The sequence below is a fragment of the Typopeltis vanoorti genome, chromosome 15 (assembly GCF_054136105.1).
Source record: "Typopeltis vanoorti isolate ZY-2024b chromosome 15, IOZ_Tvanoo_1.0, whole genome shotgun sequence".
Taxonomy (NCBI): Eukaryota; Metazoa; Arthropoda; class Arachnida; order Uropygi; family Thelyphonidae; genus Typopeltis; species Typopeltis vanoorti.
Genome location: NC_143563.1, coordinates 82,657,632 through 82,676,091, shown reverse-complemented (window position 1 = coordinate 82,676,091; position 18,460 = coordinate 82,657,632). Strand labels below are relative to the sequence as shown.

The following is an 18,460-nucleotide window of genomic DNA, read 5'->3' as shown; positions in this document are numbered from 1 at the left end:
GAATTAATCATCGGTCACAATACACATAAACAAACGTTGTTGCATAAAGTACTACCGATCACTCATGAAATAAAGCAATACAATAATTCCTTAACTTTAGGTTTTATATGCACAGTTGTTCATCCCTCCGGCATTCAGTTAATTCTTTAAGCACTATACTTCTGAATACAACTATCGTTAAACTTCAATTTTTACAGCCTCTACTTATTCTCTATACTTCAAGTTGACTATACTTCAAGGTTCCGTATGTCCTTGAAAGGTCGGCGCTGAAACTAAATCTCAACTCAAGTGTTGCTAGTCTATTTAGTAGTCACTCAGCTGTTTTTTGTAGCTATAATTGTTATTCTACAACTTATTAGCTAACCGCCTCTCGACTAGTAGACTTTATTTAGCTGCTTAAGTGACTTGCCGACTCGCTATTATCTCACTGTGATTCCCGAATGCTCCGATTCCAACCTAATGCCAATCTCTCTCTTATAAATCTCTAATCCTCTTTCTTTTCCAGCGTTCCTTGCTTTTTATATCCATTTTTCCTGCCTAAATTCTTCTCGTGATCTCTTTAACTAATTCCTTTTTAGTAAACTTTCAGCTTTCTCCCCACATTCTGTTCCAAAAACGTGCTCGTTCACTTACATACGTTTCCATGACAACCAAACAAAATATAATAAAATTGAGGTATTGCATAACGTTAAACTTTCACAAGCAAGAATAAATAAAGAATATTTATATTTCAATTAATGCGCAGTTAAATTATCAAATAGAAGTTCTTATAATATTAACATAGTAATAACTAAAATAGCTTAATAATATTTAATACAGTCTTTTCATTATTAATACATATATCTTTGATTAAATAATTAGATATTAGACAAAATTAAAGTATTTATATGAATATTAAATTGTAAAATAAGTTGTTTACATTAAATAATATTTACAAGTCTAGCCTTTGTGATGGAAGATCATGTTGGATTCTGAAGCAAATAATAATTACTCTAATCTCTACATAATCAGAATCCAACAATATTAATTATGGAGCTATTTCTGTTTGGTGGATCTACAGACTTTTCACAGTTTTGGAGGGTTTCAAAATTAATCACAGCTTATTTCCAGACTATCCAATTTCTGATGACTACTAGTACTCATGATGTATACTTCTCAATTTCTTATTAGCATTTTTAGACAAACAAATTTTTTTAAGACTGTGGCCAACAGCTTTGAATTTTCTGAGTCTCTTTCTCCATTTTGTATTCTACTCCATAAACAAATAATTACTTCAGAGTTTGCAAAAAAAAAAAAAAAAGTTGTGTGTGTGGGGAACCAAATATAAATTTGGAATTTCCATGAGATATTCTTGTTAGATGGCTATTCTCTCTTGAAAATGAAATGAAAGAGTAAAATAATAATAATAATAAAAGTCCTAAAAAGTTCTTTAGCTTGGTTACAAAGTATATTATACTAAATAAGAAATTATATTTTTTTAAATTCTTTTTCCAAGCATAAAAGTTTGCACATGAAGTATCCTCACGACTAGTCTACTAGTATACAGAAGATGTTGGCTTCACATCAATTTCCTTAGTATCTCATAATGTAAAAACACAATGGGAAGGATCACTACTGAAAGATAATATCATGTAGCCCAATGCTATATTTTTATTTTTATTTTTTTTTCAGAAGCTGAACAACCAAAAGACTAATTGCAACTAAAATCCAGAGATGACTGGAATTCAGGTGGTCAACCTTTTGCTAAGATCATTTCTGAAGTTGACTATAAAAACACAATGAGATGATAGAATGAAACGGTGTGAAAAACCTTTTGTAATATGAACAGACAGATTTCATCTTCTCCTGATGAATACTGCATAATGTGAGTGGTCTGAACCATTTCATCAAAAATTTATCTCCTAGAATACTTTTATCTAAACATAAAAATCACTGGACCGAACAACAGATTTTCATAATACAATTTTGTAAAGCATTTGTATGTCATAGTACTGGTTTTCAAAGCCATCCCCCCCCCCCCCCTTAACTTAACTTCCACAAAAGATATTTTAACTCATTTAATTATACATGTCAAAATTATTTTCAAAAGGAGAGATATGACAGATATTGTGTTGATAGTCTCCCAGGATGGGTCTCAGGATTCCATGGAGGTGCCCCTATGCAATAATAATTTCTTGACTGTTGTGAACGCTATCTTGCATTTAACATGTGGATCAACTGGTACCTACTGATAAGAACTAGACCATGACATGAGACTCAGCTGTAATGCTATTTTATGAAATTTTATTGAAATGTCATTTCAAGTAATCAATTCTTGCAACAATGAGTTGCAGATTGTTAAACCATACTAGTCACCTCTCTTGAGTTCCAGCTGCTCATCTACTTTAGGCTTTTACTTAAGAAAGATAAAAGTGTGGTTTCAAGATAATACATCACTAAGCTGAAAGATTCTAACTAGAACACATGGTATTAACTGTGAGACAGTGCACACAACAATAAAAAAAAAATAGTTATAGCAGAAAGATATTTGGAAAGACTATGTATGTATGTTAATTATATGATTACTGAAAAACAAAAAAGACAGCATGTAAGCTGAATACAGTTAATAATTTATGCTTACTCAATAAAGAACTTGTCTACATATTAAGATACATTTCATCTTTGAATTAATTTGGTTTAAGCTGAAAGTACACTTTCAGGGTCCTAGTAATTCTTAATACAAAATGTATACTATCATTTGACTTCATCTTTGTAGTGAACAATGAGTACACTTTGCATTATTGATCATTTTCTTCATGCTTCTGTGATTTCACCAGTAATCTCAAGTATATTTCATTATTATGTTTTAAATTAAAAAAAATGACAACTGATTAACCAATTTTTTTTGTGCTATAAATTACAATTTCCTTATAAGAACTACTTTGTAATTTAATTTAAAAAATAATAATAATAAGTGCTTCAACATAATTATTTCACCTTTAAGTACTTCAGCAGCACTGACCAATTCAGTGACAGCTGTAGCCATAGTGCGGGACTTGATTATCAATTGCTGTTTTTCTTCATGAGTAGGATTACCTTTATTAACAATCTGTATAAAGAGAGGGAAGCATTCATAATAATGTCAGAAAAAAATATTTCTTTGTAGTTTACAAATATACTAACTGAACATTTTTCTGAATAATACAGAAAGAAACTGATATAACAAAATATAGTGATATTAGTGCTAAATATTACTCAAATTATACAAATTATTGTGCTTATTTTGTGTATTTCTTTCTTTCTTTTTTTTAAATTGGTTTTTTAAAAAGAATTTTCTTTTATTCAGTAATGATTGTTATGATCATTTTGCATACATTTTTCTTTACATACTAAATATATACATAAATTTCCATTTTGATGCAGACATTTTAACAACTCATAATTATTCCATTATTTTATGATGTCATGTCTATGTAATATTTTATTATTATCCCAATACCCCCATGGAGTCAAAGCCTCATCATGGGAGGTCTGTTTGTCATACACACAGCTCATCATACTGCGCCTTAAATACATTCAAATTCTCTGCAGACACCATTCTCAGGTAATGCATTCCAATCATTCACAACTTTCCATGCAAAAAACCTGCTTCTCACTTCCTCCTTATATAGCTTACAGAGATGACCTCTTGTTTTCTCATCTCTCACCAGTTTATGAAAAACCTCTTCAACGTTAATTCTATAACAACCTCTTGCTAACTTGTATGTCTCTATCATATCACCCTTCTTCCTCCTATCCACTAGATTGTAAACTGCATCTTCTCAACCTTTCTTCATACTCAACATTCCAGAGACCAGAAGCTATCTTAGTCAATTGCCTCTGGACCCTTTCCTATATCTCCCCATCCTTTTGAAAACCAGGTGACCATCACTCCATCATTGCCAGAATTCATTGTGTTAGCCTCACAATTTTGGCAATGTATTTTCTAAATTTTAGATCCTTATCCAACACCACTCCAAGATCTCTTATTTCCTCCACCTCCAAAAATATATCTCCACCAAGAGTAAATTCTACATCCCATCTTTGTTTTCAAAATTTTAAAACCTGACATTTCACAACAACACTGACCTGTCATTCCCATGCCAATTCACTCAATTTATTCAGGTCTTCTTGTAAGGCCATAACTGATCATCTCCTCATAGCTCTTCCCAACTTTGCATCATCTGCAAACAATTGAATATCCCCATTCAAGTCTTCTCCAATATCATTAACATACAGGTTAAACAGCAATGACATTAAAACAGTCTCTGGGGCACACCAATAGTGACTTTCCTCTTCAGGGATATCGCTCCCCAATAACACAACTTGCCACCTATCATATAGCCAATCTCCATTCCAATGCATTAGTGTTATATCCAATGCCATCCAGTCTGGTTTCACTTTCAACTTATCAAAAGCTATTACAAAATCTACGTATAGCACTGTATCCATCTCCCTCATCCAATAACCTGTCACAAGTACATCAATAAAATGTGATCCCCATTCATTTAGCAAATTCATTTAGCAAATGTGCTGTCTATCAAAGATAATATTAGTGTTGTCAACCCAATTCTGGATTCTGGTTCTGACTAGTCTCTCCAACACATAATCACAATATATGACACACAGATTGGCCTATAATTCGATGTGTGAGTTCTACAAGTTCTATGGCTCTCTGAGGAAGCAATACCATCTTCTCTTCCTTCCACCTTTTCAGAACTTCACCCAATATAAGACTCGAACAAATATAAAATAAATATGCCAAGAGAGATGTCACATTCCTTCAAAACACATGGTGAAATATCATCAAGTCCAACAGCCTTATTAACATTACATTTACTCAATATCCCCATATATATACCTCATGTTGGAGGTTTAATGACGTATTTACAGCACTAGAAGGATTAAAAACTAATTTTAATGCTTCCAATATTTCATGTCAGTCACTGAGACATCTTCAGGGATTACAAATAATACTTGTAACACACACAAAGACAACACAATACTAAATGAAACATGTGGGTGACTCTAAAGTCCTATCTAGGTGGTGCATCCTCTATGAGCATTTGTAGATGGCCTAGGATGTAAAGTGGGACCTCTGAAAATTATTGTTTCCCAAATTTTGGGAGGTATTATGCATCCGTATTTATTTAAAATTGGTTGATTTCTGAGTGCTGCTGAAGATTCTAGAAATAGTCTTTCCTTTTTAAATTTACTATGGTGGATTGTTGTGGTTTTCTTCCATGAGATCCTGTGGGTTGTATTTAATACATAGTCTGCACGGCCAGATTGACTATGGTCAATCTGGCCGTGCAGATTGACTGATCACAGATGTATGATTTGTGCTCTTCCTAAATGGATAGTCACAGATCCACCTGTCTGTCTGAAGTAAGCCAACTCGCAGGAACAGGGTACTTTATATACTTCAGGCACTGAGAGAGGAGGGAGCCGATCTTTGATAGAACGGATAAGGTTAGCAAGTTTCTGGTGAGGCTTAAAAGCTGTGTAGAGGTTGTACGTTTTTTAAAGATCTATTTTTTCTGATGTGCCACGAATGTAGGGGATGGTGCTCACTTTGGCCATTGGAAAGGGTGTTGTGTATGTGGTTGAGTTCAGTTGAAAGAGAGGTTATGCTAGAACAAAGATTATAAGCTCTATTAGTTAGAGTTTTAATAATGCCATATTATTGAGAGGGGTGGTGGGAAAGTTTGTGAATATATCTGCCTGTGTGAGTGGGTTTTCTATATACAGTGAAGAAAAGGTTACCATTAAGAAAGCGTGTTACTAAGGCATCTAAGGAAAGAGTCTAATGTGCCTGGGTCATGAAGCCAAATAGAGAACACATCATCTCCATATCATAGCCAGATAGAAGGTTTGAGATGGGCTGAGTCTATGGCTCATTTTTCAAAATTTTCCCTGTAAAAATTGGCAAGAGGGGGTGAGAGAGGAAGAACCCATAGCTATTCCCCCTGTTTGAAAACTTTCTTCTTCAAAGAAAAATAACCAGAATTGATGGCAAGGAAAACAGATCTAAGATATCAGAAGGAAAAAGGTTTTTTTAATAATGTAAGGTGTCATTTAAGGGAATATTGGTAAACAGTGAGGCTATGTCAAAGCTTACAATATATCTGTATTATTTAATTTAAAGTTACATTTTCAATAAAGGTTTTAAAATGGATAGACATTATATATATATATATATACAGTGATATCTCGGCTAACAAGTGACCCTGCTAATGAATTTTTCAGCTAACGAATGTTTTAGTAGATGCGTGTGCTAACATAAAGCAGCAAACATGAACGGTCGGGCCATTCCAGGAGCTTATCTTTTCCATCTGTATGTGTGTGTGTGTGTGTGTGTGTGACAAAGAAATGCGCTGACCACATCACATAGGGGAGCCCCACCAACCCGAATGGGTTGTTTACGTTCGAGACAGCAAGAAGTAAGACGCCTCATACCAGTGTCAGTACGGTGCACGCTCCATGTGGCTGTGAATGCGAGAGGTAAGTGTGATAGCATTTATTCTTTACTTGGCTAAATTCTACTATGGGGATTAATTTATAATTAGTAAATTCTATTCTTATCTAATTGAGTTTTTGCCCTTTTATAGTGTGCTTTTTACTATTTTATAAAACTTATCTTTAAATAGTAGGCAGCATCCAGAACGAATTAAACGATTTTCTACAGAAACCTATGGGAAATCATGCTTCGCCTGAAGAAGATTTCGGCTAACGAATGTGATTCCGGAATGAATTATCTTCGTTAGCCAAGGTATCACTGTGTATATATATATATATATATATATATATATATATATATATATATAGGGGAGCCCCACCAGCCAGGAAGATAGTTTTTTAAGTAAGTTTTTTTTAAAAAAATTTTAACTTCATTTTTGTGGGATTGTGATCTAGTGGGATGCAGGTAGCATGATCTCAGAGAATCATATACATTTTTTGATTATATTTTGTGGCATTATCCTTATCTGCTCTGGTGATGACAATACTTTTATCTTTCCATAACTTTCTGAGAGCAGCGAGTTGACCAGAAGATAAAATACATTTTCGAGGTAACGACTGGGAGAGGATATTGGCAACGTCAAGTTTGAAGTTGTTATTTCCAGAACTAAGCAACAGATTCCATGTTCTATGTTGTACATTACGTCTAGCAATGGCACTTCTTTTGGTGTAACATCAACATTGTGGCCAAGGCTCAGGGCACTGGCAACATCTTCATTGAGTCTTCTCGAAGACAGATTCATTACTGTATGGAGAAGTTTAATTTGTGGTAGTGATATAGATTTACACAGAATGTTATACTTTTTGATATAATTATTTTTAGGAATGCTTTTTGTGTGGAGCTTCTGAGATGTCCAGAAGAATGGACCAAAGTTCAGAGTTGAGGATCACAGAAAGCTCAGTTTGTAATGAGCCAATTGCAGGGTTCATTATGGAGGGGCTGGTGGAACAGGTCAGAATGTTGTGCTGACCTGTTCTCATTGTAGTGCAAGGCTTGCATGTTTGTATATATGGAGGGCATTTTTTGACTGGAGTTTGATTTTAAGGAAGAGCAAAATTTACAAACAGATAGAGGGAACTGCTATTGGTTCCCCTTTCTCACCCCCTGTTTCCAATTCTTACATGGAAAATTTTGAAAAATGCGCCATAGACTCAGCTCCACTCAAACCTCTTATCTGACTAAGATATGTAGATGATGTGTTCTCTATTTGGCCTCATCGCCCAGACACATTAGACTCCTTCCTCAGTCACCTCAATAGTCTACTTCCACAAATCCAGTTTACGATGGAAAAGGAAAATAATAATAGTTTACCCTTCCTAGACGCTGCCCTAATGGTAACCTTTCCTACACTGTATATAGAAAATACACTCACACAGGCAGATAATACATTCACAAACTTTCCCACCACCACCGCTCTCAACAATATGGCATTATTAAAACTCTAACAAATAGAGCCTATAATCTTTGTTCCAGTGGAATCTCTCTCTCTCTTTCAACTGAAATCAACCACATACACAACACCTTCCTTTCCAATGACTACAGAATTTAAAAAATAATCAGTTCCTCCCCCATTCTTCTACCATTGCTCCAGAAGGATTTCAGGATTGCCATTACCATCCTCTACATTCATTGCACATCAGAAAAAATAGCCAGATCTTTAAAAAATTACAACCTCTACACAGCTTTTAAGCCCTACCAGAAACGTGCTACCCTTATCCGTTCTACCAAAGATCGGCTCCCTCTGCTCTCAGTGCCTGAAGTGTATAACGTACCCTGTTCCTGCGAGTTGGCTTACTTCAGACAGACAGGTAGATCAGTGACTGTCTGTTTAGGAAGAACCCAAATTGTATATCCACAGTCATGACTATGGTCAATCTAGCTGGTCAATCATGTATTGCAACCCACAGGATCTCCTGTAAAAAAAAAACCCACCATACTCCACTATAGTAAGTTTAAAAAGGAAAGACTATTTTTAGAATCTGCAGTGGCACCCAGAAATCAACTGAATTAAAAAAAAATATGGATGCATAATACTCCCCAAAATTTTGGGAAATAATAATTGTCAGAGGTCCCACCTTACATACTAGGCCACCAACCTAGATAGTACTTTAGTGTCACCCATGTGTTTCATTTAGTATTGTGTTGTCTTTGTGTGTGCGTTCATGTGTTACAAGTGTTATTTGAAATCCCTGAAGATGTCTCAGTGACTGAGATGAAATATTGGAAGTATTAAAATTAGTTTTTAATCCTTTCCTAGTGCTGTAAATATTCCATTAAACTTCCAACATCATGTCATCATGTCCACACGGCTCCCCATATACCTCTTGCTCACTCATAGTGAGTCTCTCCTCCTCATCCACTGCTCTCAAACTCTCCATGATGTCACATTTGCAAGATTGAAAGACCTTGATGAACTGCTGATTAAATATCAACTACCTCCTCTGTATTATTACTAAATAGTTTAGGGAAATAACAACATAGACTAGGATATACATTAAAATAACTTTTTAATGTATATCCTGGTCTACGTTGTTATTTCCCTAAACTATTTAGTAATAATGCATAACCAACGTCTAAGCCTTTCCACTAGAATTACCTCCTCTGTAGCAGTTGTCCTTATACATTTTCTCCAATCAATACCATCCTACCATAATTATTCTTTTTTTTGCTGGCTACATATCGAAAGCACTTCCTAGGGGTTTTTTTTGGTTTCATTTGGTTTCCGTTGCTCATACTAAACTTTTTTAACCCTTACAAACCAAGTCATCCTCCTTGCCTGTTCTTTGCACTCTTATGAAATTGATTATTACCACTCATCTTATGTAGTCTCCATAATGGCTTCTGTATTGCATGCTTAACCATACTGAACTATTTGCTTTTCTTTCTGTTGTTTGTGAACTGAAGGATTTCTTCTGCACAATGGGTAATAATATTTTTGATCTGAGTTCATTTATTTTCTATATTTCTCTAAGGCAGTGTTTCTCATACTTCAGATATTCGCATACCCCTTCTTAAATTCTCATTATTACCAATTACCCCTTTATCAATATTTTGATAAAGGAGTACTTGATAATAATGAGAATTTCAATATCAATATTTTGATAAAGGAGTACTTGATAATAATGAGAATTTAAGAAGGGGTACGCGAATATCTGAAGTTTGAGAAACACTGCCTTAGAGAAACATAAATAAATAAAGTATATTTCATTGTAAATGTCTATTTTATTTGAATTTATATGTTCATGTAAAAAAATATGATTTATTTTTAATAGAACAAAATTTGGAATAGATTCCTCTTCATTTCCTGTCTATGAAAATCCACATTTCAAGTAATTCATATCATACTTACGAAGATTTTTCATCTTCTTCCTAGTTGGTTTTCTAGAGATGTCAGATGACACACCCTTATCAATTTCATTTGATTCACATACAATATCAACATTTTCTTGTTGCTTACAGCTACTTGTATTTGCATATTGCTCTCTTTTTTTTGTGTTTTATAAATCCAGTAGGAGAATTCAGACATAATATATAATTTATTCAGAAATATATACGTTCAAAATAATTCTTTTTTTTCTTAATAATGAGTCCATGTGTTAATGATGCATACCCGAAAATTGTCACGTACCCCCTGAAGACCTTTCGTGTACGACACTTTGAGAAACACTGCTCTAAGGTATAGGATGATTTGAATACCATATTATCTTTTGTGCATATTGTTTTCATCTGTTTACATCCTTACATTTTTCAATATTAAATCAATTAATTTTCCTGTTTCAGTTAACACTTCTCCATTTGACAGAGAGTTTTAGTCCGAAATCTGCTATTACCAGGTAATAGCAGATTTCGGATATTCAGGTAATGATCAGGATCTGCATCAGCTGCTCTTTAGGAATGGACATTTTTTATGCATGTCATGGGCCTATCATTTATAATTACATGATCTATTTGGTTGACTCACAACTGCAAAAAAACAAAATATATATGATAACATAAATTATGGCACTCAAGATTTTCAATGCATTCATTTATTAAGGAACCAAAATCACTTACCATGGTTAATTACAAAGATCAAGCAAACCTGAATCTACTATTGTATAAAATATTATTACAGAATGTTATGAACAAATAACCTACAGGAGAAAAAAAAATTGTCTCTCTGTTATAAGTAAGCAAGCAGATTGCTAAAATAGAGTCTTCCCTGAGCAAACTCATGCTGACTATCAAAGAGTATTTTGCTGTTATCAACCCAACTCTGAATCTTGGTCCCTAATCTCTCTAGCACTTGAATCACAACTCCAGGCACACCTATAATTCAAAGCCTTATGAAGCAATACAATTTTGCCCTTTTTCCACTCCTTTGGAACTCAGATTGTTGCAAGAGTCATATTAAAAAAGGTATGCCAAAGTTGTTATCAACTCTCTGGAACATTCCCTCAAAACGTGGTGAAATATCATCAAGTCCTACAGCCTTATTAACAAAGTTTATTCAATTCCTCATATACCTCCTGCTCACTAATGGTTCCTCCTCCTCTCTCCTTTCCACTGCATTCAAGATCTGCATCTGCATGATGTCACATTCACAAAAATGAAATACCTTTATGAATTGCTCATTAAATACTTCAACTATATCCTCTGTAGTAATTATCACTAACATTTTCACTAATCATTCTTTCTTCTACTGGCCATGTTCAAAAAAACACCTTAGAATTTTTTTTTTTTAAATTTCCTCTCTGTACTCCTCATGCAACTGGTTGTTACCAATCATCTTGTGCTGCCATAATACCTTATTTTTACAGAATGCACGCTTTATCTCTCCATTCATCTATTTCATACCTGCTGTATTTAATCCTCTTGGATTTTGGTTCCACCAGATGGTTCTTGAGTAGGGTCTAAGCAGCATTGATATCCTTTCCATCCAGTTCATCATTCCATGATATTGCTGCAAGCTGTCTCCTGAGCTTTTCTTTTCTTTCTTTTTTTTTTTTTTTTTTTTTTTGTTACTTGTATCTCTCTCTCTCTTTTACTTAAATTAATCTCCACCAATTTCCAAAGCTAAAACACATCAGAGGAGCACTGCGCATAGTGCTCTGGTATGTCACTGTTTCAGAGTTTGATGTGTTAAAGAAAACTATGCTCATCTTACAGCACTGTTTGCAGCATCACAAAAGTTATAGTACTGCAATAAGCCTGAACATCGAAAATACTATTTTTGATCAGAAGACCTACCTGTAAGACTGATCGCAGCAATTCCCTAAAGCTCACAGCACACTCATGACCAGATTCCAGGACTTTGCTTTTAACTTCATATGTTTCTGCAGAGTATGCAGCAGCCTGAAAGTTTGAAGAAATTAACATCAACTTTAAGAATTATTTAAATTATTATTTTTTGCTTATATAAATACTACACTAATGTAATTCATTAAAGTAATTTATCAACATATTACCTTACTTTTTACTCCAGTCCACATACAGCATTTACTTGCTGCAGACCTTGTGGTTGGCTTCTCGTGCAAGTGATTATATATCATTCATATACTCATGCACAAAAAAGATGCATTACACTGTTACGAAGAATTAAAGAACTGATATGCTACAGGTACCAACTTTTCATGAATAAGATCATCAATAAAAAAAAACTTGATGTTCACATTTTAAACTAGATCAGATGAAACTTAAATGGTGAGAGAACTAGCTTATTTATTTTATAATGTTTGTTTATATAGTGATAAAATTACAAGAACATACAAAATATATCCTCAACTGCGACAAATTAAAATAATCTAAATGTGGTTATTTAATGGAAACCTTACAGCTTGAAGAGTTCTTCAAAGGAGAATAAGACAGCCCAATCACATAGTGGTGGTACTAACAGAGAAACATAAAACAGTAGATCATTTTGATACTACACTGGTGGTTGCTGTTTTAAAGAATGCATTTAGGATTGAGATTCAAGATTTGGTTATATAAGAGCAATTCCTTGTAGAACTTATCATGCATTTGACACATTAAAAAACTAATTAAAAGAAATGCAGTATTATAGGATGGACAATATAAAAGTAAAAACTGCAGAGAAGTTTATGAGCAACCTTAAGAAAATTTTACAGGAACACACTTAAAAAAATAATAATAAAATGGGAGAACATGTTCCAAGCATCATATTCAGAATTATTATTATTATTATTACCAGAAATCTCCAAGGCGAGTCAGGGATTCATCAAGCGAGGTTATATATCACCCATTCCAGCTGTCATACCTTTTCTTGAATTTATGCACACTACTTGTATTCTCCATCTCCAAAGGCAAGCCATTCCAATCATTACCACTCTATGAGAGAAAAATCAAGCTCTCACTTCTTTCTTAACTGCCTTTCATTTTCAAATTTCATGGATGCCTTCTCATCTTCTCCTCACCCTATGTAAAATTAAAAATTTCATCTACTAGTGTCTTATATAACCCTTTCAGAAGTTTGAAGGTCTCTATCATATCACCTCTCTTTCTCCTGTTTGCTAGTGTCTGCAGTCCACATATCTTCATAATCTACATTCCACAGTCGCAATATCATCTTTAATACTCTTGTATGCACTCTCTCCAGTGCATTACCACAGACACCAGATATGCATACAGAGGCAAAATAACTTCCTTGTCCTTACATGTCAATGTTCTTTTCAGCATTTCTACCTCTGAGTTGCATTTACAGTCTTTGCTATATGGCCCCTAATTTTAACTTCATATCTATTCAAACTCCAAGATCTCTAGCCTGATAAGGTACTTCTAGCATAATCTCACTAATATACGACAATGGATATCTCTTAACACCAATATGCATAACTTTACACATTTACTAACATTGAACTAACAGCCATTTTCACATGTGTGTGCAGTTCCATCCTGTTCAAATCATTAAGTGCTGTATGCCAGTTGCATTTCTGATTACCCTGCCTATCTTGCATCATATACAAACAGCTATTTCTCCTGTCAGATTTTTCTCAATGTCATTAATGTAAAGATCGAATAACAGTGGACAAAGGACTGATCCCTGAGGTACACTGCTAGTCACCATATATCTAATAGATTTATAGCCACCATATGCCACTTTCTGATATCCATCAGTCAGCCATACTCTTATCCAAGCCAATAGTTTATAATCCAATCCTATATCCAATCTGCCAGCCTGGTTGGCCGAGTGGTTAGCGAATCCTCTCTCCAGCCAAAAGGCTGCGGGTTCGAATCCAAATGTAGGCATGGGTGTTTGTGATTGTCTATGGAAATATTAGTGGTGGTGATAGTGTAATTGTGGTTAGTTGCAGCTGGTGAATTCAGAGAATGGTGAAGACAGAGAGTTGTAGAGTAAGTACCCTCTCTCGATGAGTCTTAGGACTCCCTGGAGGTGTCACGTAATAATAATAATATCCTGCAACTTATGGAACAGCCTCCCATGCTTTACCTTGTCAAAAGCCTTAGCAAAGTCCAGTGAGTGTGAGAATGATTAAAAAAATGCTGAATGTAATTTCTTAGGATCCAAAGTTGAAGATGATTAATGCAAAGTTTAAGGGTGGTTGTGGGCCTGACAGAATTATTGCAGTTTATGTACATAAATGTCTTGATTTAAGGGAAAATATCCAGTTATTTGCTGATTATGTAATCTGCTTACATCAATAGCTGAAAAGGGTGATGCCAAGATGTTAGCAAGAAAGCAATTATAGCTTTCTTGTTGCAAACCTAACGATCTGGCAAAGCAAGCAGAATTACAGCAATTTTCTGCATGTCATCAGATGCATCACTTTTCGTGATTGTTTCTTCGACTGTAACTAATCCCGCATAGTGGGGGAGAAGATGTGAAAAGGAATGTTCTTTTCAGAATATATTAAATACATTCTTACAATAATTAAAAAGAATGATATATCTGATTATTAGTTACTATACTTGATTTACTAAAAGATGTAAAGAATAGCAAATACAGGTATCCCTTGCTTAGCGCTGTTTTGCTCAACGTGGCAATCCCTTGATATATGCGGCAAGAGTTTTGATTAATGTGCCTTTAACCCTGAGGAGATCACAGCTGATCTGAAAGATACAAGCAAAATGTTTAATATAAATATTCTTACACAATTCATTATATAGCTTGGAGCTCATGAGTAGCTGTGCATTCACATGTTACGAGTGATATTCTGCACTGTTTTTTGCTGTCAGTTTGGGTTAACACATGTTATGTAAAGGTTTGTAATATTTGACAGTAAACTGTATCTGAGAGATACTGTGACCTGCGATGTCAGTATAGTATGGTTTTTTTTTTTTTTTTTTTATTCCTTGTTCAATAATTTTTAGATTGTAACTGAAAATAAATAAACGATCACGCATTACAACAGAGAGCCAAAGACTTTATTATCATACATGTCCTCTAGGAGATGTGCTTTACATTTATGGAAAATACTAAGGAAAGTGATTGGGAGCTTACTCCACCTTTACTACGAATTGCCCATAAGGTTATTTATGCTTGCATCCACTGAAACATTTAGTTTCTATATATTCAGCACGAAATTCTAGTAGTTTCTCTATTCGGCTTTGAAATAATGTTGGATTCAATATCCACTTAATTTGTACCATCATGTATTATATTTACAGTGTTTTTTTTCTTTATGTTTTATTGCTTGTTTGCCGAAGTGTGGAGAGTCATTTTGCTTGTTATTGTAGAATTTATGCCGATAAGAAAAAAAAATTAAAACTGCTCTAACGAATCTTTATAACTTCTTTTGATAAAAAAATTGCAGTAAATAATGTAGGTAAGCATTTATTAAACATTTACTTTGCATTCATTTTTATCTTCCCTAAAAGAGTACCACATAAAACGAATTATTAATACAGTAATAGATCATGGATGAACTGTAATTTTTACCATTGATTATTAGATTTGATTAACGCGGTAACACTGAGGGATTAATTAACCGCGTTAATCGAGGGATACCTGTTATAAGTATTTGGAACGAAGAATGCATGATCCTATAAACTCTAGACTTTCGTATTTGCATTTATTGGGCATAATTAAAAAAAAAACAAACTTATGAATAGATGGAAAGGGATTTGTTTGCAAGATATAAATCACTACCCAATAAGAAACAGCGACTGTATACATTGCTAGTTCAGTAAATAACTATAGGGAGGGTCTTATCCTATGATATAATAATGCTGATCAGGTGATTCATGTAGGTGTGGTAGAAATACATGTGAGTTGACGGAGGAGCAAAATATCTTGAACAATTTATTGTGCTTGTTACGTGTATTTTTTTCTTTTTTTAATACATTTCACTTTATTTTTTGATAATTCTTTTATTTACTAATGATTCTTTTATTTACTAATGATCAGTGTTTTTTTTTAGATATTAGTATAATATCATCATCATCAAATTCCTGCCATGTACCTTCAAGGATATGAAAGTACTACATGAAAAAAAATTACATCGTTACTAACTTCCTATCTACAATTTTCCTCCAAATCAGTCTGTTACTTGTCAAGACTCCAACATTATCAGATCTTATATTTCTATCATTTAAGGCACTTTGTACCGTATCAATCCACCTATATCTTGGTCTTCCTCTGAGTCGTTTTGCTGCCAACCTGGCAGAGAACACTTGTTTTGCTAATCTTTCCTTGCCCATTCTGTTTAAGTGACCATACCATCTGAGATTAGCTCTGCTAACCCATTCCTGGATGCTGACAATGTCAAGTTCTTTCCTAATATCCTCGTTTTTAATATGATATTGCCATTGATGCCATCTGTTCATGCCTCTAATCTTTCTCAGGACTCTCATATTTGCGGTCTCTAGTCTTTGGTCCAGTGTTTTACTTCTGATCCAGCTCTCAGATTCATAAGTTAAAACTGGTTTGAACACCATCTTGTATACAGCTAATTTAGTGTTCCGACTAATTTCTCTCTTATTCCATATGAATTTATTCAATTGACTTCCCACCATACCAGCTTTGCTGATTCTGTTGTCTATTTCTATATTTAATTTACCATCTTCACTAAAAATCATGCCTAAGTAGCTGAAACGTTTTACTTGTTCCACAGGTTCTCCATTCACAACACAGTTGACATTTTCAATGATTCTGCCTATTTTCATTGCAGACCTTCATACCATATCTACTACAACAGTTATTCAATTTAGTCAGAGAATCTTGCAGACTTGTAGCAGATTTATTTAGAAGTATAACATCATCCGCATAAAGCAAAGAGCTGACATTAACATCTCCAATTTTGATATCATGTTTAATACCACTTTCCTTCATAATGTGATCCATATAGATAATGAATAACAGAGGGGATAATGTACATCCTTGTCTCACACCAGATTTAACATTAAACCATCTTCCTGTACTTCCTTCAATTCTAACTGCTGACTTACAACTCAAATAAAGACTAAGTAGTGCTTGATATAATGCCCCATTGACACCATATAACTGTAGCATATTGAATAGCTTCTCTTGTGGCACCTTGTCATATGCCTTTTCCAGATCGACAAAACTTAAATACAGATCTTTGTTATATTCCCATGCTTTCTCGATTTGTCGTAAAGTTAAGATCTGATCCCGACAGCCTCTATTTGGCCTGAATCCAGCTTGTTCTTCACCAAGCTTTTCTTCCACAATTCTTCTCAACCGTTTCTCAAGTATACTTGCATAGATCTTGCCAGGAATGCTTAGTAGGGAAATACCTCTGTAATTCTCACATTCAGTTTTATTTCCTTTTTATATATGGGTACTATGAGAGCTCTACTCAATCATCGGGAATTCGTCCCTCTGTCCAGGCCTTCTGAACTATGCCGCAGCCACTGTAAGACTTTTATACCACCATACTTCAGCATTTCTGGTCAAATATCATCTACTCCTGCTGCCTTTCCACATTTCAAGCCTTTGATGGCTTCTTCTACTTCAAGTATGGATATGTATTCCTGACTGCATGCCTGGTCAGTGTTTTTTTACCACTGTGCTGTCATCACTGCTTGTTTCATTTAGCAGTTTTTCAAAGTAATTACTCCATACTTCAAGGATATCTTTTTCTCACATTTTCATGTCACCTTTATCATCTCTAACTCCTTTTACAGCACTTTTTCCTCCATTCCTAAGCTTCTTCAACAACCTCCAGTATATTTTGCCACCTTCTTGATATTTATTTTCTATATTCTTGCCAAAGCCCTTCCATGACGTTTGTTTAGCTATTTTACACAGTGTTTAGCATTCTGGCATATGTCTCTGTATTCTCTAAGAGCACAAGCTGACTTATTTGTGGGGAACTTTTGATATGCTTTCTTCTTTTCCTTCACTGGCTCTTTAACTTCCTGTGTCCACCATGGATTTCTGATTTTTCTATCCTTGCACACAACCTCACCACATGCCTCTGACTGAATCAATCAGGATTTTCTTCAAGGCTTGCCACTTAATCTCTAAGGTTTGGTTCCTGTTCTCAAACTCTTTCATTTTTCCTTCAATAATCTTTGTGTATTTTAGTCTACAGTTCACATCTGAGAGCTGCTCAACTTTTATTTGCTTTAAAACTTTCTTACATGTTATTCTATTCAATATGAAATTCAATTTTATCCTGCTCAAGACTAAATAGAGATCACTTCCAATTTCAAATCCTCTGTACACTCTGGTGTCCTGCACCAGGGAGAAAACATCACTATCAACAATAACATAGTCAATGAGACTTTCTTATTCCTTGCCTCTTCTCTCCATGTGAATTTGTGCACATTTTTATGTTGGAACATGATGTTAGTAATAACCAGTCCATGTCCTGAGCAGAAATCCAACAGATATTTGCCATTATTATTAGCTTTGCTCTGTTCTCCAAAATTTCCCAAAATATTTTTGTATGTCTCACAATCATTTCCTACTCTGCTATTTAGATCCCCTACAAGGACCAA

The 18,460-nt window shown here is 34.4% G+C and overlaps 1 protein-coding gene across 1 annotated transcript in view; it reads right to left on the bottom strand.

Moving 5' to 3' along the window:
* Nucleotides 1-18,460, bottom strand: part of rhea (Talin_middle and talin-RS domain-containing protein rhea) — a 709,058-nt gene that overhangs the window by 52,760 nt on the left and 637,838 nt on the right. Inside the window, exons 54-55 of the mRNA XM_090405775.1 lie at nt 11,768-11,872; nt 2,977-3,088 (exon numbers count right to left, since the gene is read on the bottom strand). Of these exons, the coding sequence (XP_090261901.1) occupies nt 2,977-3,088; nt 11,768-11,872 (217 nt within the window). The remainder of the gene's footprint in view (nt 1-2,976; nt 3,089-11,767; nt 11,873-18,460) is intronic.